Below are 17,425 nucleotides of genomic sequence, written 5' to 3' on the forward strand. Positions count from 1 at the left end.
TCTCCCACAACTTTACTGTCCTCTAGTGAAGTAATCCTATAAAGAAGAAAGAACCCCCATCTTAGTAACTCACTTACTTCTTCTCTAATTACTGTGTGATTATTGTACTAAGTAAGGGCAGCTAGGTGGCCTAGTGCATAGACCGTTGAGCTAGAGTCAGGAAGACTCATCTTATTGAGTTTAAATCTAACCTCAGACACCTACTAGCTGTGTGACTCTGGGCAAGCCACTTTATCCTATTTGCCTCAGTTTCTTCATCTGTAAAGTGAGCTGGAGAAGGAAATGGCAAACCACTCCAGGAATTTGCCAAGAAAACCCCAAATAGGGTCACAAAGATTCAGAAACAACTGAAAACAACTGAACGATAACTATTTTACAAAACAGCAATAATATCAGTTTTATGCCAAGTCATTTTATGTGGTTCAGATCATCACAATTTTGGAGAATAAGCACTAAATTTTGGAGTCAGAAGATACAAATTCCATGTTCTACTTTACTACCCATACAACTTTGGGGAGATCACTTAACATCTCTGGGTCACAGTTTTCTCATCTGTAAAAATGAGATAGGGGGCAGCTAGGTGGCACAGTGGATAAAGCACTGGCCGTGGACGCAGGAGGACCTGAATTCAAATCCGAACACATACAAGTGACACTTACTAGCTGTGTGACCCTGGGCAAATCACTTAACCTTCATTGCCCTGTACAAAAAATAAAAAAATTGGGGCGGCTAGGTGGCACAGTGGATAGAGCACCGGCACTGGAGTCAGGAGTACCTGAGTTCAAATCCGGCCTCAGACACTTAACACTTACTAGCTGTGTGACCCTGGGCAAGTCACTTAACCCCAATTGCTAAAAAAAAAAAAAAAAAAAAAATTTAAATAAAAAAAAAAACAAAACAAAAAAGAGAGGGTTGGATTACATGACTTCTGTCCCTGACAGTTCTAAAGTCCTACCATCCTTCCTTTAGCCACTGAATCTCCTGCCAAAGGAAACAAGAGATCCTCAGTGGTTTTTTCTCAAAAAGACTTAAAACCTTAATATCTGAGAATGATAGCTAGATACAAATTCTGTCTGGGGACGTTAAATAGTTCTCATATTTTCTCTTCTCTCTGTCCTAGGTGCAGGGATCCACAGGAAGAGGGTCTGCACAAGCAATGCTAGGCATGTGGCGAAACCATCAGTTGAGAAACCAGAGGTAGCTGGACCTACCTGATTAAGCAGGTGCCAGGTCTGGAAGTCATCCTTGTTGCACCTTCGACTGAAGATGGATTTGTAGTCCACTTTCACCAGCTGCCACTCAGAGCGGAGGCTGAAGTGGCCAAAAACTCTAAGGGTTTGAGGGAGAGGGAGAGATAGGTCAAGAGTCACTAAGGCAGTGGCAAGACTCAGCAAAAAGTATTGTTGAAAATAGTTTCGAGACATGGCCATTCCACTTTCAGTCAGTCAGTCAATAAACACATATTAAGTGCCTACTATTTACTAGACACTGTGCTAATCACTGGGGATACAAAGAAAGGCAAAGGTCAGTCCCTAACTTCAAGGAGCTCACAGTCTAATGGGGGAGATGGCATGTAAATAAATATGCATATATACATCTATATGTATGTATGTATGTACATATAGATGTGTATATAGATGTACACAAACAAGTGATATACAACATTAATTGGAAATAATTAACAGAGGGAAGGCACTAGGATTAAGAAGGGTTGGGTGAGGCTACCATAGAATAAAGGGATCTCTATTAGCATTTTTTTTTTGGTTATATTCAGCAAGGATGCTTGGTTAGCTGCTCAGAAACATGACCCCTTCTGTATCATCCCATATCCCACCAAAAACAACAGTAATCTTGGAAAGGTGGCTCATATGTATGGACAGTAAAGAGCCACACAACCCAAGTGACTACAGTGATCAATATTGACCTTTCCAAAGGCTAGCATTTGAAGGTTCCCATAAATATGAATGATCGATCCTTTCTAGAAAAGTAGAAAAAAACCCACAGATATTCTAAACTCTACCTTGGTTGCACATTATAGAATCACAATACAGCAGATCTATCAGAGTGATTTAAGAGGGTGGTGAGTAATCATTACATTACTAGAGCTCAATCCATTTGGAGACCCACCTTTCTGTGACTGAGATAATATACATCTCCTCACATCACCATATGGGTGTCTTTTCTGTCTGGGTTATGACATTCTCTTGGTGAAACCCAAGACAATTAATAATTTAAGGATTTTTTTTCTGCTGTCCAAGAAATAAGTATATTTTGAGAATCTAAACTGTATTGGATTAGAGAACTCAGGTTTGGAGCTCTGATTTCATTTGTTTGGAGAATTCCCAATGTACAAATGCCTTCCACCAATTTCTTGACCTCTGCGGCCTTTGACAGTGTTGATCACCCTCTTCTCCTCTCTCTCCTTTTCTCTCTAGGATTTCAAGATACCATCCTCTCCTGGATCTCTTCCCACTTATGTGACCACTCCTTTTAATTCTGCTTTGCTGGATCTTCATCCAGGTCATGCCCTCTAATAATAGATTTCCCAGTGAGATCTGCCCTGGGCCCTTTTCTCTTTCTTCTCTATACTATTTCACTTGGAGACCTCATCAGCTCCCATGTTTTCAACTGTCTTCTCTGTGGTAATAATTCACAAATCTATTTATCTAGCCCTAAACTTTCTCTAGTCTCTTATCTCAAACTGCCTATTGGACATTGAATTGAATGTTTCAGAGATATCTTAAACTCAACATGTTCCAAATGGAACTCATTTTCTTTCCCCTCAAACCCTACCCTCTTCCTAACTTTTATATTACTGTTGAGGGTAACATCATCCTTCTAAGGCATCCAGGCTCACAACCTAAGTATCATTCTTGACTCCTCATTCTCTCCCTACCTGTGCCTTACCCCACTCCCATATCTAATTTGTTGCCAAGGCCTATTGATCTTGCCTTGATATGTCTCATATACCATCTTCTCTCTCTCTCTCTCTCTCTCTCTCTCTCTCTCTCTCTCTCTCTCTCTCTCTCTCTCTCTCTCTCTCTCTTGTTTTGTTACTTCCATCCCCCTGGTGCAGGTCCTTATAACCTCATGCCTTGACTATTTAAAAAAAATTTTTTCATGCTTTGACTATTACAAAAGCTTGCTGCTTGGTCTCCCTGCTTCAAGTCTCTCTCAATTCTTGTCAATCTTCCACATAGTTACTAAAATGATTTTCTTAAAGCACAGGCCTGATCATGTGACCCCTTATTCAATAAACCCCAGTGGCTCCCTATTATCTCTAGGATCAAATATAAAGTCCTCTGTGTGGTGTTCAAGGCCCTTCACAACCCAACTCCCCTCCCCCATTTCCCATATTTTTATATCTTCCCTTACCTACCATGTACTCTGTGATCCAATGACACTGGTCTCCTTGCTGTTCCTTTAAGATACTCCATCTCCTAGAATCTAGCTCTGGGCATTTTCCCTGCCAATCCCCCATGCCTGGAATGCTCTTCCTCCTCATCTCCACTTCTTGACTTCCCTCAATTTCTTGAAGTGCCAGCTAAAATTCCACCTTCTAGAGAAATCCCCTTAATTCTACTGCCTTCTTTTTGTTGATTATTTCCAATTTAACCCGGCTATAGTTTGATTGTACATAATTCTTTATGTGTTGTCTCTGACATTAGACTGTGAACTCCTTTAGAGCAGAGACTTTTACTTTTCTTAATATCCTCAAGCTTAGCAAAGCAGCCAGCACATAGTAGGCCTTTACTAAATGCTCACTCACTGACTAAGCAATCAATTGGCAGCAAGTTTGTCATTTAAAGTCCTCAAGAATTGCCTGGGGTAATTGCCCAGGATCATACAGCAGGTATGTGTCAAAAGATAACTTTAACCTAGGTCTTCTTGAGTCTAAGGCCAACTCTCTGTCCACTATGCCACACGGCCTTTAACTGCCAATCAGGAGATGAGGAAGTGAAGTGGACCAGAGCAGATCATGAAAAAGAAACTCAAATTAAAAGTGTAGGAGGAAAAAAGTGTAGGAGGGAAGGAGGAGGAAGAGATAGAGGGAGGGGGGAGAGAGAGAGAGAGAGAGAAGAGGAGGAGAAGAGAGAGAGGAAAGGAGAGAGAGGGAAAAGGAGAGAGAGGAGAGAAGACAGTGTGCCTAACCTATTTTATTGATCCACCACCCTATTTCTTAGCCAGTAACAAAAAGTTTTCTGGTTAATCTTTCTAAAGTATTTTCTTGCTCAAAAATTTTCCATGGTTCCCTGTTGCCAACTGAATATAATCCAAACTCATATTCATTTCACAACACCCCTCAGAGTAGCCTCAGAGAGATTAAGTTACTTGCCCATGGTCACACAACCTTTATGTATCAGAGACAGGACAAGAATCCAGATGTTCCTGATTCTTCTTGCTGGCCATCTCTTTACATTGTTACCAAAACTTTTACTATAATTTTCATCTCCCCTCTTCTACCAGAGTCTTGGATACAACCCCTGGATCTCCCATCTCCCTTTTGCCTTATCTTGCCCAGATGAGGGCCTCCACAACCCATTCCAGCCATCTACACACCATGCTACCACATATTTTCCAGCTCCCCTTTAAGGTCCCATTCTGATTATTTAACCTCTTGAACCATCCTCACCTATGGTGTGATTTCAGAATATGCAAACTGAACAGAGTGTGAGAGACCTCTCTTTTTATCTTCAACCCATTAGTTCCTTGAAAGTAGAGACTGTTGTGCCTCTATTTGTATACAGTAAGTGCTTAATAAATGCCATATCATACATATTTATATATATATGTCTGCTCTAGCATATCTGTCTTTCTATCATATTATCTACCATATCTATTATATTTGTCTATTATAGCTACCTATTCTATCATATTTATCTGTCATCATATGTCTACCCATTTATCTATTCTATCATATTTGTCTTTCTATCCATCTACTGTATTTGTTTATGAAATCTGTCTTTCTATCCATTATCTATTCTAGCTCTCATATTTGTCTGTGTCTGTCTGTCTGTCTGTCTGTCTATCTATCTATCCAAAATTGGGGAAGGAATGTTACTCATAGTGAATTTTCTAGAATCTGAAGCTCTTTAAACACCACAAACTTTCTGTTTTAAGCCACTTCTGATGGTATTATTTCTTCTTTTCTTTTTTCTTGGGGGGGGGGCGAGGCAATTGAGGTTAAGTGACTTGCCCAGGGTCACACAGCTAGTAAGTGTTATGTGTCTGAGGCCAGATTTGAACTCAGGTACTCCTGACTCCAGGGCCGGTGCTTTATCCACTGCGACACCTAGCTGCTCCCTAATGGTAATATTTCTAAAGAAGTTTTGTACCCTTCAATGTATTCTTCTATAGAGAACACTGAACAAACATCATTTAAACTTCTCCTGATGACCTGTCATCATTATGATCTTCCTTCTTTGTGCTTGGTGATAATATAGTAGGGCCCTCAGAGAATAGAGCACAGCAAGGGACTGTTTGACCATATTCTAAATGGTCTCCAATGGCCTCATTTTTGGTTCTTCTGTCAACTTTCCATAATCTTATCTCTTCCTTCATTGGCAGCTACCACTTTTGCAGGTAACCATGTGCCTGCTTCTCTTACTCCTCATCTTACCTTCTATTGGCTACTTCTCTTCTTTTCTGATGACCAAGGTGGTAACAATATATTCAATGAAAGAATGCATATGCTCAGAGGTTACACCTGGGAGGAGGAGGGTTGTTCCCTGGGAGGAGTGCATGAGCTTCAGTACAGTGACTTTATGACACTTAGATGTCTAGGAGGCTTCACTGGCTTCATCCCTCTCTGCTGTGCATAGGTAAGACTGTCAGATAAAGGACCTATATAAAAACAGGCACTATTCACTATTCTATTGGGTAAGTGAATGTTGCTACTTGTTTCCTAGTAGCATCTTTCCATGCCCACCCCACCAAGGATTTTTTTAAAAGGCCAATAGACTTTGTAAACTGTAGCATGAAGAATGAAACTCAATATTTTAATGGAATCTTATTGGGTCTGAGTACTGAGGGACTATCACTTCTATTATTCCTGCCTGTCTCTATCTGTCTGTCTGTCTCTCTCTGCCAGGCAATTAGGGTTAAGTGACTTGCCCAGGGTCACACGGCTAGTAAGTATCAAGTGTCTGAATCTGGATTTGAACTCAGATCCTCCTGAATCTAGGGTTGGTGCTTTATCCACTGCTCCACCTAGCTGCACCCCACCCCCTGCCCCATGCCTCTTTTAATGTAGATATATTTCATTAACTTTTTTGGCTTGCATGTTCTATGATGACTCATTTGGAGCTTCCAGTCCTCTATCACCCCCAGCATCTTTACCAGAAAAATTGTCATCTGACCATCACCCTCCAATACCTTGAACTTAAGAAGTAGATTTTTTTTAGGCAAATATAAACCCTTACAGTTATCCCTCTTGAAATTATTAGATTTGGACCAGATCTTATTGGATCAGAACTCTGTTATCAAGTGTATATCATTTGTCCTTCCAGCCTTGTGTCACCAGCAAATTTTATAAGAATGCCATGAAGGATATATCTATATCACCCATATCTGTAGCTATATCTATATCCATATCTCTCTCTCTATATATACAAACATACATATAGATATATAAAATATAAACATAAATATTTATATATTTATGTGTGCATACACATGCACACATACATATATACATGTGTATTATGTATGTGTGCATATAGCATGTGCAGATATATTATACATGCACAACCTATAATAAAAACCTTAATTAATTAAGCATTGATTCTGATTCTTCTTAAACACCAAAAATGTGGTCTGTTTTCTGTTGCCCCTTCAAACTATACTCCCACGGCTTCTAGATTAGATTACTTTAAAAGTAGCCTCCTAGAGAATTTCCCAATTTACAGGTTGCTGCAGTATAAACAAAATATCCCTTATCTCAGTGGCACATTTGCCAACAGTACTGCTTATGTATTTTACTGCAAGGTTGTGTTCAAGCTCCTGTTATGGGATTTTATTTCTAAAGCCTGAAACAACATGGGATCATCCAGCCTGAGCTTTAGCGAGTGAGTTACTCCAATCAGAGGGATCAGAACTCCATCCTGCTCCTACTGTGTAATCTAAAGATGGCCAAAGGTGTTCACTGGCCCCATATCTGTGAAGGCCCAGGCTCAGCTGTGTACTCCAGCTGGAATAAGGAACTCATAACCTCTCCTTTCATTTGGATCTAAATTCAGCTTCTCAAGTTGGGAGCCAGCTTTCTAGTTCTGGGATTTTCTTCATTTAAATTGTGTTATTTGCTCTCCTGATTAAAGTATATCAAAGGTGAGCACATTGTGTAGAGAAGGGAATAGAAAAGGGGAGAGGGGAGGAGGGACCAAGAGAAAAAAAAAGAGGGAATGTGGGGATAGGGAAGAGGAGAGAGAAGAGAAAGAGGTGGAGGAAGGGAAGAATAGGAAGTAGAAGAGGAAAGAGAATTAAAGCAGTGGTGGTGGGAGGTGGTTCTTCCTTTTCCAGAAAAGTTTTCAAACAAACAAGAAGTGTGAAGTTAAGGGGAACAAAATGAAGACAGTGAGTATAGTGTTGAGGCTGCTCACTTTTGAGGATCTGGATTCAAGTTCTAGCTGTGTGTGGCCTCTGTGACCATGAACTGATGATTTCACTTTCCTGAGCCTCAGTTTCTTCACCTGTAAAACAAGGGGGCTGGACTAGATGATCTCTAAGACTGTTTTCAGATCCTGTTCTATGGTTCTATTGAAAGCTGGTGACCAACAGAGTCTGCTGCTTAGGAAGACCAAGGACAGCTCCAGTGTACTAGACCAGCATCAACAATCCTGAAAAACTGACTTGGTTCCAAATTATAGGAAGAGAAAATCTAAGTAGTTATTAATTCATATAAATAGTACTAGGTACCCAGAGAAACAGTGCAGATCAGCTGCAAGATCGAATTCCACAGCAGGAAAGACTGCTTGTAATAATATAAGTGGCACTGATTTCTGGCTAGTAGTTATTTTCCAGTTTAAAAAATAAAGAGAGAGAGAGATTCTTTAGCCACTGAGCCTCAATTTTCCAGAATTGGGCATGGAAGAAAACGAGAAGGTATTAGGACACTGCATTATCTTCCTTCATGATAGAGGGGAGGAAACTGAATGCTTTTGGGGAGAACTGACTAGGAATTTCTTTACCTATTTACAACTCCCCCCCAGGTTACCCCAAATAGGCAATTCCTCCTCTCTAAACTTCAGTTTCCTAGATTTTAAAATAAGGGGCTTGGACTAGAGCATGTCTGAAGCTGTTTTTGTATTTTATTGTTCTAGAAATTAATATCCACACATAAATAAACAAAACAAATAAATGTGTGTATATATATATGCATATATCATATGTACAGCATACACACACACACATATATATATATACATATCATATATATACACACACATATATCAGGATTAAATAGCTAATAAGTATATAAGAACAGATAGATGGATGATAGGTAGATAGATTGATTGAACAGGGTCATACAGCTAATACATATCTAAGTGTGTGTATAGATATATGTGTATTTAAGTATATATGTAAGTAGGTATATACAGAGAATATAAATATATATAAATATATGTGTGTACATATATATATACACATTTGGATACTAGCTGTATATATATATGTGTGTGTGTGTGTGTTTACATATATACACTGTGTGACCTTGCAAGATAGACACCTATTATGTGTTAGCTGTGTGATTTTGAAATATATATGTGTGTATATATATATGTGTATATATATACACACAAACATAAAACATATTCACACTTGTTTATTTTATATATGTGTGTGTATATATATACATATATTCTAATATCAGTCAGGGTCACACAGCTAATATCTACACATGTGAGCAAACATATACACACATAGAGCTAGAGGGGGCAATGGAAGGAGTGCCAGCCTCAGACACTAACTGTGTGACCCTGGACAAGTAATTTAACCTCGGTTTGCCTGTTTCCTAATCTATAAAACGGGGATAACAACTACACCTACCTTCCAGGGTTCTTCTGAAGATACAATGAGATAATAATTGTAAAATGCTTAGCACAGTGCCTAGTGCAGAGTAAGTGTTATATAAATGTCAGTCATTATTGTTGCAGTAAAATACCATTTGATAACTCAATTTTTTTGTGGGGGGGCAATGAGGGTTAAGTGACTTGCCCAAGGTCACACAACTAGCTTTCGCAGGCTTTTCTTTGCTTTAGGAATAAATGGCTACTTGCTTCATCAAAGGATTTTGTTAGCTGGTGAATTTGACTAGGTCTAGTGTCTTTTTTGGGGGGGCGGGGCAATGTGGGTTAAGTGTCACACAGCTAGCAAGATTTGAACTCAGGTCCTCCTGAATCCAGGGCCAGTGCTTTATCAACTGCGCCACCTAGCTGCCTCCAAGACCATTTTGTAATGATTGGAATGACGCCACCTGCTGGAGACTTACTGTAGAAAAGCTCTGCCATGAGGTTAAGGTCTCTGAGGGCAAGACCATGCATCTTGCCTTTGGTGTCAGGAATTGACATTTGCTTGTGGGAGGAAGAAGGGGGAGTCTGGCACTCTGACTCGTGCTCTTTCCTGAGGACTCCGGTGGAGAAGGGAGCTAGAAATGCGCTCTCCCTTTAATAGATAGATAAATGTAGGCCTTTCTCTCTCTCTACCAAATTCTTATTCTCCTTAATAAATGCTTAAAAGCCTAACTCTTGCTAAAGCTTATAATTTATTGGCGACCACTCATTAGATATTTTAGACAGACTAGCTAGAATTTTAGCCCCTTAACAATTTGAAATGAAGAAAAAGTATCTCTGAGAAGACCAGGTTAGACAAAGGTGAGAAGATCACACACTATGGAGCTGGAAGGGAATTTAGAGATCTCTTTGGTTCCCCATCCCCTTTGAAGGATGAAGAAGCTGAATTCCAGAGACATCTGAACAGTTCTAAGATCACATAGGTAATAGATGGCATTCCTTCAACTAAAATGTGGTTTACATATAAAATTTGCTGTTTTCAGCCATGTCTGACTCTTCATGACCACGTTGGGGGTTGTCTTAGCAAAGATGCTGAAGTGGTTTGCCATTTTCTTCTCCAGCTCATTTTACAGATGAGGAAACTGAGGCAAACAGGGTTAAGTGAACAGGGTCACTCAGCTAGTAAGTGTCTGAGGCTAGATTTGAACTCAGGTTTTCCTGACTCTGGGCCCAGTGCTCTATCCACCTACTACCTAGTTGCCCAATTACATATAAAATTTAGGGAGTGGTCAGCTGGGTGGCAAAGGGGATAGGATGCTGGGCCTGGAGTCAGGAAGACTTACCTTTTTTAGTTCAAATATGGAGGAGTTGAACTCTCTGATCTCAGGGGTCCTTCAATGATTCTGGGCCCAAACACAGCCCTCATTGAGCTACTCATCTTCAGAATCCCTCCATATAATCTCTCATGCTTTAACCCTTTCTTTGGTAGCCAGCACCCAATGTTTGTCATTATTAGCTCACTTTTGGGAAGTTACATTTTATCTCCCCATCAAAATTATAAGCACTCTGAGGGTAGGGGCTGCCTCTGTTTTATATTCCTTTGTGTCCTTCACAGGGTCCAACCCAGGGCCAAGAATACAGTAGGTACACAATAAATGCATTAAAAACCAAAAGGAAAAGTCAAAAGATATTTGAAAGGGGAAAGTTCCCATGGAGAGTCTGTTAGGAAAAAAAAGCTATATTACTATGAGTAGGTCCCATATAGGACTAGGTCATAGGCACCTACATTCTTAAACATATTTCATTATCCATTGCCTCCCTTTTGCTTTCTCAATCAAATTAAATAATAACAAGAATATTAATAATAATAGGTAGCATTTATACAGCACTCTAAAGTTTTCAAAGCACTAGACAGGGGTTATCTCATTTGATGCTCACAACACCCCATGGGACAGGTGCTATTATTATCTCAATTTTATAGATGAGGAAACTGAGGCTGAGAGAGGGCAAATGACTTACCCAGGGTCATACAGCTAGTAAATATCTAAGGTCTTCCTGAATCCAAGTGCAGCTTTCCTACACACTGTACCACCTAGCTGTTGCATGACAACATTCGTAATGCATTTTGCAAACTTTAAGATGCTATGCAAATTCTAGCTATTATGATTATCATTTTACCAGTGGATTAAGGAATTGTCAAAGAGGAAAAGAAGAAATATTTAAATGTGTTTCTGTCTGTATTCAGATACTATCAGTTCTTTCTCTGCAGATGGGCTGCAATCTTCATAAGTCCTTCAGGGTTATATTGGATCATTGCCTTCCTGAAAACAACCACATGCTTCCCAGCAGATCATCCCCCACTATTGCTGTTATTTTGTATACTCTGCTTCAGCTCATGTAGGTCTCTCCAGGTTTTCCCGATAGCATCCTGTTCATCACAACCTCTATATCAACCTTAAGCTTGACAGAGAATTTTCTTCATAAAAGCCCAGCAAAGTAGGTACCATACATTTTGCCACAATAATCAATCATCATAACTATTTCCCTCCATCCCACTCCCTTCCCATGACATTTACTCTATCTTCTTTTTACCTATTCCTCCTCAGAGGTGCCTTACTTTTGGCTATCCTCTCCCTCACTCTGCATTCCCTTTTTTCAACCTTCCTTCCTTGTCCTCTTCCCATCCTTTTTTCCTGCAGGGTTAAATAGATTGCTCTTCCCAACTGGGTATGAAAGCTATTCCCTCCATGAGCCCACTCCAATGAGATCAGCGTCCCTGAGCTAATCCTGTGTTCTAAGTTTTTCTTCCTCCCTCCCTCCTCAACCCTCCCTATGAGATCAAGCAATTCAATATGTCATACTGGTGCAGTCATGCAGAACATCATCTTCCTTGAAAGTGTTTTGCTTTTTACTGCTCTCTCCCCCAATCTGCCCTTTCCTCCTTCACTTCTCTCCCCACCCCTTTTCTCCCTCCCTTTCCCCAGGGCAAAAGTATATTACTATACCTACTTGAGTATGTATGTTAGTCCTTCTTTGAGCCAATTCTGATGATATTAAGGTTCACTCACTCTCCAACTCCTTCCCCCTCTTCTACTCTCCTCCATAAGCTTTTTTCTTGTTTCCTTCATGTGAAATACCTCTCCCCAGACCATATCTCCCCTTCTCCCTCCCCCAGTTTATTCCTCCTACACCTCAACCCTATTTTAATGATGTCATCATGGATTAGCTAGGTGGCACAGTGGACAAAGTACCAGTCCTGGACCCAGGAGGCCCCCCAAGCCCAAATCCAGCCCCAGACATAAGACACTCCTCCCTGTCTGCCCTACAAAGAACAAAACGTAAATGCTTTACAGATATCATCCCTTCATATTCAGTTCAGCCCTATCTTCTGTGAATTTCTTGTGAAGAATTTTTGTTTTGTTTTGTTTTGTTTTTTGGTGAGGCAACCGGGGCCAAGCAACTTGCCCAGGGTCACATAGCCATCAATTGTCAAGTGTCCAAGGTCACACCTGAACCCAGGTTCTCCTGAGTCCAAGGCTGGCGCTCCATCCACTGCACCACCCAGCTGCCCCAGAATTTCTTACTGAGATAGTTCTTATGATTTCAAAGTATTATCTTCCCATGTAGGAATGTAACCAGTTTGATCTTTTAATATCCCTCATGAAGTCTTTTTCCTGTTTACCTTTTTATGCTTCTCCAGGATCTTGTATTTGAAAGTCAAATTTTCTATTCAGTTCAGGTCTTTTCATCACAAATGCTTGAAAGACCTCTTTCTCATTGAAATCCTATTTTTGCCTCTGAAAAATTATACTCAGTTTTGCTGGGTATGTGATTTTTGGCTGAAGTTCAAGTTCCTTTGTCCTCTGGAATATCATATTCCATGCCCTTCGGTCCTTTAATGTAGAAGCTGCTAGATCTTGCTTTATCATTATTGGAGCTCCACAATATTTGAATTCCTTTTTTTCTAGCTGCTTGCAGTATTTTCTCCTTGACCTGAGAGTTCTGGAATTTGGCTATAATATTCCTGGGGGTTTTCCTTTTGGGATCTCTTTCAGGAGGTGATTGGTGGATTCTTTCAATTTCCATTTTAGCTTCTGCTTCTAGAATATCAGGACAATTTTCCCTCACAATCTTTTGGAGGATGGTGTCTAAGCTTTTGTTTTGGTCATGGTTTTCAGGTAGTCCAATGATTTTCAAATTATCTCTCCTAGATTTATTTTCTAGGTCAGCTTTTTTTCCAAGAAGATATTTCACACTGCCCTGTATTTTTTCATTCAATTGGATTTGCTTTACTGTGTCTTGGTTTCTCATAAAGTCACTAGCTTCCATTTGTTCAATCCTAATTCTTAGGCAGTTATTTTCATCAGACAGTTTTTTAATCTCCTTTTCCATTTGGATTTTCAAACTGTTGACTTTTTTCTCATGACTCTCCTTCATCGCTCTCATTTCCCTTTCCATTCTTTCCTCCTTTTCTCTACATCTTCTTTCTATTTCTCCTACTTTCTCTTCAAAGTCCCTTTTTTGAGCTTCCATGGCCTGAGACCAGTTCATATTTTTCTTGGAAGCTTTGGATGTTGGAGCTTTGACCCTGTCATTATCTTCTTCTTCTGAGGTTGTATTGTGGTCTACCTTACCCCCAAAGAAGTTTTCGATGGTCTTCTGCTTTCTCTGCCTGCTCATCCTGGCTTACTATTTCTTGGCTTTTAACTCCTTCTTTAAGTGTGGCACTGCTTCCAGGACACACTGTTCAAGCTACAGTGTGGCCTGGGGGATGATTGGGCTTCTTCTCAGCCTGCCTGGCCTTGCTTTCATTTGATTTTAAACTCTCCACTGGGTGGGGGTGGGGCTGCTTCTCAGTTCCACTCCTGTTCTCAGCTTCAGAGGGTCCCAGGTGTTTGGGGTTGAGGGGGGGCAGGTTTTAATCTCACCTGGCCTGTTCTCAGGTCCAGAGATAACCTCAGGACTATTTACTAAGAAACCAACCAGCCAAGCTTTCTGTGGTGTGGTTCTCAGCTTCTGATTAGACTGCTCCCCTGCTCCCCTCCCCCACCTGGGTCTCCTGCCACTCAGGATTTCTTCCTGGTTGCCCGCTGGGGTGGGACAGTCGAATCCTTCCCCTCAATCCACTGGTACCCCTGCACTTACCGCCCCCCAGGCCAACCGTTCAGTCCCACTGCCTGCTAGGTTCCAGAAGATGCTGGTACTGCAGCCGATTCAGAGGCACTGGGGCAAATTCCTCTGGCGGGTGTCTGGTGTGTTGGCCGATTGTGGGGTTAGGCTTTATTCGTGGCCCAGCACGGCCCCCTGAAATCTATCTATAGCTGGAGAAAACTCTCAGCCCGTATTTTTGTGTGTTTTTCTGTCCCAAGGGTTCTTTTATTGCTATTTTTGGGGTTATTGTATCAGGAGCCCTGTGAGCTTAATGGCTTTCCTCCTCCATCTTGGCTCCGCCCCCTATACAAGTCCCTGGCTCTCCTCTAATCCAAGCTAAACATCCCTGTTTCTTTCAGCCGCTCCTCATATGGCAGGGACATAAGGTCCTTCAACATTCAAGCATATATATCAATACCTTTTCTAAAATGAGGCAGTCAGAAATGAAGAAAAGTGGTGTTGTTCAACCATTTCAGTGGTGGTTGACACTTTGTGACCCTGTTTGAGGGTTTCTTGGCAAAGATACTGAAGTGGTTTGCCATTTCCTTCTCCAGTTTATTTTACAAATGAGGAAACTGAGGCAAATAAGGTTAAGTTACTTGCCCAGGGTCACACAACTAATGTCTGAAGCTCAATTTGAACTCAGATCTCCCTGACTCTAGGCCTGGCACTTTATCCTTAGGACATGTAACTGACTTTTCTAAAATGAGGCAGTCTTAAGTGAAAACAATACTTCAAATGTGGTCTGGGCAGGGAAGATAACAAAAGGATTATTCCTTCTTTATTCCTATAATTGATGTTTTTCTTAATGTAGCCCAAGACTGCATTAACTTTTTTGGCTGCTGCATACCACCATTGACTCATATTGAGCTTGTCGAGCACCAGAACACTCAGATCTTTTTCAAATTAATAGCTACCTAACCATGTCCTTTTCTGTATCTTACACTTGTGAAGTCAATTTGTTAACCCAATTACAACTTTGTATTTGACCCTATTAAATTTAATTTTTAGTAAACTGAGATATTTCAACATTTACAACTGTCTTATCCTTATTATATTTAACTTTTGGTTCTGGAGATTTTTTTCTTAAGAAGTTCATTGATGGCTTGTTCAATTTCTTTTTCTAAGACTCGGTTATTTAAATATTTTATTTCTTCTGTTAATCTTGATAATTTATATTTTTGGAGATATTCATCCATTTCATTTAGATTGTCAAATTTATTGGCATATAATTGGTCAAAATAGTTCCTAATAATTGTCTTAATTTCCTCTTCATTGGTGGTAAGTTCACCCCTTTCATTTTTGATACTAGTAATTTGGTTTTTTTCTTTTCTTTTTTTTGATCAAATTAGCCAATGGTTTATCTATTTTATTGTTTCCTCATAAAACCAGTTTCCAGTTTTATTTATTAATTCAATGGTTATAGATTTCTGCCTCATCTCTCCTACGAGACTACAAGTCCTTTGAGCCAGGGACACTGTCATATTTCTTTTTTATCCCTTACAACTTAGCTCATGACCTTATACATAGGAGATACTCAGCAAATACTTATGGCCTGATTGATTAGTCTAATATTGACTCAGTGTCGTGAGAGGGTGGAGGTAGCACCTTGTTAAACCCCATTTGTAGTCAGATAAGAGGAATTGTGTCATATGTCCCTTGGGGAACTCAATATGACAGAAGTTGTACCAAGAAGAGTCATTGACTTTTCCAATGTGTATCAGTTTTACCAGTGTCAGAACTCCAACAAGTAACCTCTCTGTCACCTCCTAGATTTCTTGACACATCAAATATAGCACCTCCCCGGGGTCACATCCCAGAGCACAGTGGGCCACAGGGGTGGGGGTGTGGGGGAAGGGAGGGTGTTAACTTGCAGGGGAAGGGAATAAAATCCAACTTTCAGTGAAAGAAAGAGCTCCATTAGCATTCCAAATGCACAGTGTTAGCTACTCCTTAATTAAATGATTTCAAAGGAGATCTTGGTATATAATTGCTATAATTTAGATGGAAACAATACTACACTAAATGTAATTAGAGCAGTAGGATCCGTAAAAATGTTTTCTTCTTCTAAAGAGAACGGGCTTTGGGTCACCTGACTCTCCCCAGAAGTAGCAAAGTGTGGGTTTGCATTGTGGAGGAAGTGGGGGGTGGGGGTGGGGAGGGAGAGGGGAGTTGTGTGTTTTGTTTTGCCTTTTAAGCATCCTCAATATGGCTCTCTTGGATAATTTCATCTTCTTTTCCTTTGGAGACAACAGCACTAAAGGAAATCTTTCTGTGGCTCTGAGAGTTGGCCGCCGAGTCATGGAGGTCCTGCAAGTTTTGTTCCTCCCAGGATCCAGTTTTAATAGGAGCTGGGCACAGTCTACAAATTGTACCTTTACATGCCATCCCTCATGGATTTCTGTAGTCACAAGATCATAGATAAAAGGGGACATTCTGAGGCCACTTTAGACTACCCCATTCACTTTACAGATGAGGTAACTGAGGCCAAGGCGTTTAAAGGATTTGTCCAAGGTAACACAGGTCATAAATATCAGAAGTAGGATTTGAACCTCCTGGGTTCTCTGACTCTAGTGTATTTTCTAATACACCAGACATCTTATACTTACCAATGACTTTCCTAGCAAGTAGGAATTGAATTATGATTCCTACAGTAAGGACGGACTACTCTAAGCCATTTGCACACTCTCTCTCTCTCTCTCTCTCTCTCTCTCTCTCTCTCTCTCTCTCTCTCATCATAACTACTCATGACTAAATCTGATAAGTGGTTGACCAGGGACAAGTGTACAGCCATGGAAAATGGCCAAGTTAAAACACATGAGGCAGTCAAAAGAGTGACCTTCACCTCACAAATATCTTACTCTAATTGGGCAAGCTAAATGGCCACAGATTATAGAGTAACCTTGATAGGAGGGACCTCAAGGGGTCATCTTCTCCATTCCCATATCTTTGGGTAGTACTGCGCTAAAACCATCCCACAAACATCAGACCAAAATGTTTTTTTTTAATTTTTGAAGGCCTTATGGCAAGAGAATTTCACATTCATATTTATTCTCATTCTCATTCTCTCTCTCTCTCTCTCTCTCTCTCTCTCTCTCTCTCTCTCTCTCTCTCTCTCTCTCTCTCTCTCTCTCTTTTCCAGGGCAATGTGGATTAAGTGACTTGCCCAGGGTCACACAGCTAGTAAGTGCCATGTATCTGAGACCAGATTTGAACTCAGGTACTCCTGAATCCAGGGCTGGTGCTTTATCCACTGCACCACCTAG

At 40.5% G+C, this 17,425-nt stretch overlaps 1 protein-coding gene across 1 annotated transcript in view; it reads right to left on the reverse strand.

Moving 5' to 3' along the window:
* The window catches only part of SORCS3 (sortilin related VPS10 domain containing receptor 3), a 690,926-nt gene that overhangs the window by 54,870 nt on the left and 618,631 nt on the right, over positions 1 to 17,425 (reverse strand). The window contains exon 15 of the mRNA XM_043989102.1: positions 1,212 to 1,329. Within this exon, the coding sequence (XP_043845037.1) occupies positions 1,212 to 1,329 (118 nt within the window). The remainder of the gene's footprint in view (positions 1 to 1,211; positions 1,330 to 17,425) is intronic.

This window comes from Dromiciops gliroides, chromosome 2 (genome assembly GCF_019393635.1).
Source record: "Dromiciops gliroides isolate mDroGli1 chromosome 2, mDroGli1.pri, whole genome shotgun sequence".
Classification (NCBI taxonomy): domain Eukaryota; kingdom Metazoa; phylum Chordata; class Mammalia; order Microbiotheria; family Microbiotheriidae; genus Dromiciops; species Dromiciops gliroides.